Below are 3184 nucleotides of genomic sequence, written 5' to 3'. Positions count from 1 at the left end.
GCAAAGCAGGTTCATCTCTTCTTGATTCTCTCAATAGTTCTTTTCCACACAAGTCCCAAAAAATTAAGTATGAGCAAGGCATCATTGAAAATGTTTCCATGGCTAGCAGCCTGTCAGCTGTCACCATCCTTTTCCAAAACTCTTTAAGGGCTCACTGACCTCTGACCTGTGCGTTTGGCTGTGCATATAGCCGATCGGTGGGGCTAACAGACCCCACAGTGAGGGAAAGCAGAAAGCAGGTTTAAGGTAGATGGAAAAGTGAAAAGTGAGGAAGACAGTACAACAGAAAACATTTATAGCGTATGGTGAACATAGTGTGCTCTTAGAGGATATGGACTTTTCATTATTATGTTACCCTAATTATCGGAATTGAGCGATCTTTACTACGACTGTTATAGGCATCGATTTCAATAGCTTGTTTAGAGAGATGATGAAAAGGGCAGTGCATGGTACCAGAGTTCACTGTGAACATCGTCTCCATGGTGACAAGAGCAATTACTGCTCAACTGACCCACACCCTTCTTGTTAATTGCATCACTCATTACCTTTCCTTTAATCCCCCCTGTTCGATTTTGCCCCTTGAAGTAAATCATCATCCTCTCAAACATCACATGAGGAGGAGCTTCTGAATTCTGAAGCTGCTAGGAAAGATGTACAATATCCACCGCTTGTAATGATATTTAAACAATCAGTTTGTCTGGGAAGGACCATAACACAACCCTGCAAATCATTTTCCACTTAAGTCATTATGGAGGTATTCTGTTTTGCTTTCCTGGCTTCAGTCAGGTACACAGTACCACAGAATCTATGCACCTATGGGTGACAGCAAAGCTTTTACTATTATTCTCCAGAGACGAGGACTCCATTAACTCTCATCTTTTTTTTTTTTTTTAATTTTACAGGCACTTACCACGCAAAACAGTGCAAAATGCATTTCTTACTGAGGGATTAAGTGAAACACACGTAAGTTTTACATCCATTGCGCACACTCACTTAAAACTATCTAATTCCTCCTACAAACAGCTATTAATGGAGAGGTTTTACATGAGGAGGAGAAGTGTTAATTACTAAAACAGAATGAGTTACAGAACAACAAGCACAATACAATCTTCAGGGAATAAACATTTTGTGGCGTGTGAAACAGCTCAGTGTTTGTAATCAACGTAGGATTAGTTTACGCGTTATTGCTTGAATCTCTCGAATCGTCCCTTGAATCCAAGCAGCTACCACATACTGCGAACAAGCTCCAAATGTTTGTCATACAACCGTTTTGTGCACACATCTAATGACCAAACTGTAATCATTCCTTGCGCAGCTGTTCATGTCTTGATTGTTCTGAGCTGGATCTTGTTATAGATATCCGTGCTTCTCACTAAGCTACGAGTGGGTTGCGCTATGTCCTTGTACTCACCAGTAACTGCTTTGGTAGTGTTAGTTTGCAAGTGTCGGGGCAATTAAAACAAACATTGGAGACAGATCTCCTGTGGCTGCTTGCTCTGAGTGTACAGAGGTTCAGTTAGGTCAAAAACGTTGCTTTCAATAAGACACCTCTGTACTAGTGAGAGTTTATTAAAAAGCTTGAATACCTGCTGTACATAAAAGCTGAAAAACATGACAAGTGAGTGGCCAAAACGTCTGCATCTCAAAATAAACAGGTGGGTGTTTAATCTAAGCCTGACCTGACTGTACCAGGAGAAAACATTATGGTAAACAGAATGAGGCAGACTGACAAAAGTGTTTATTTTAAATTCTGTAGATTTATATAAAACAAATTTATACTATGATCACAAAAATAAATTTTTCCTTCATAATGTGACTTTTGAAATAAATACACAGTTATTTCTCCATGATCGGTCTTAAAAAAAAACACACATTACTGATTTGATGTCACAAGGTTAAAAGTGTCTGGTAAAATAACTGAAGTCCCTGAAAAGAGACAAGTAGAGTTCCTTTTTGTAGCAACTCCACAGCAACTCACATGTCCCTACGGTCAGTGCTCCTCCTCTCCGTGACAAACAGCCTGTGACAAGGGCGGGCGAGGGGAGAGTGCAAGGCGACCGCCCCTCAGGCGGTCAACCGCAGCCCCGCTGGAGCTGTCTGTGGTTGACAGATGCTGTGACAGGTCAAGATGGCTGCTGGGAAGTACCCAACTGATAGAGACACAGCAGGTTAAGCACCATGAGGACCAGCACCAACCCAGTGAGAACCTTCTGTGTCCACAGACACGTATTCAGCTTCTGCTCCAGCCGTGAGTTGCACACCATCATCCGCATGAGCTGGTGGGATAAAAACCCAATCACTGGCCTGGTTTCTCAATGTAACACCCTTATAATGAAAGTCACCGAAGCAAGTCAGGCTATTATAAATGTACAGTAAAATAAAAAAAATTGTTCAAGATTTTGGAAAATAGCAAGCTTGGACCTCAAAACATGTGCCTACCAGTACCTATAAAGATATATTATGATATTGTATCTTGTCTGTTTAATCTGTACATAAACAGAAGTGCTATACAAAACAGTGATAAACAACAGTCAAGTTACTTCCTCATGTCCTGTCGTTGCCACAGACGTGTCAGCCAACAAGCAGACACCACATAAAAGTGCTAAGTGCAGAAATGGTTACAGCAACGTCTCTTAACTGTTGTTTTTGGAGTACATTTCTTTTGTGTACAGTTTAAATAAAGAGATACTAAGTGCTAATTAGTGTTTTCAGTCTTTATTAAATTCCCTTCTCACCCCTACAGAGCAGCATATCTCTTCTACAACCTCAGGTCCTCTATCAGAGGCCTGGGAGTTTGAGGACACCTATGACTACTCTGAAGGAGTAACAAGCTTCAGCAGCTGAGATGGGAGAGACTCTGCATACAACAACAACTGTTGCCCGAGTTCTTCACCAGTCAAAGCTTTATGGGAGCGTGGCAAAGACAAAGCCACTGTTGAAGAAAACTCGTTAAGTCTCGACTAGAAGGCAAAGACAAAGCCACTGTTGAAGAAAGCTCGTTAATTCTCAACTAGAATTTGCCAAAAGGCAAGTGGGAGACTCCATTTGTCAAGTGGAAGAAAGTTCTTTGGTCTGATGAGACCAACATGGTGCTTTTTGGCCATTAGACAAGACGCTATGCTTGGTAGACACCAAACTGCACATCACCACAAACACACCGTCCCCACTGTGAAGCACGGTGGGG

The 3184-nt window shown here is 41.6% G+C and overlaps 1 protein-coding gene across 1 annotated transcript in view; it reads right to left on the bottom strand.

Annotated features, from left to right (window-relative positions):
• Positions 1–1553: 1553 nt before the first annotated feature.
• The window catches only part of mospd2 (motile sperm domain containing 2), a 15922-nt gene continuing 14291 nt past the window's right edge, over positions 1554–3184 (bottom strand). The window contains exon 15 of the mRNA XM_020596490.1: positions 1554–2276. Coding sequence (XP_020452146.1) covers positions 2124–2276 — 153 coding nt within the window. The 3' untranslated portion in view covers positions 1554–2123. The remainder of the gene's footprint in view (positions 2277–3184) is intronic.

Source organism: Monopterus albus, unplaced genomic scaffold (genome assembly GCF_001952655.1).
Source record: "Monopterus albus unplaced genomic scaffold, M_albus_1.0 scaffold30.1, whole genome shotgun sequence".
NCBI classification, from domain to species: Eukaryota; Metazoa; Chordata; class Actinopteri; order Synbranchiformes; family Synbranchidae; genus Monopterus; species Monopterus albus.
This window is presented reverse-complemented; position numbering and strand designations above follow the sequence as displayed.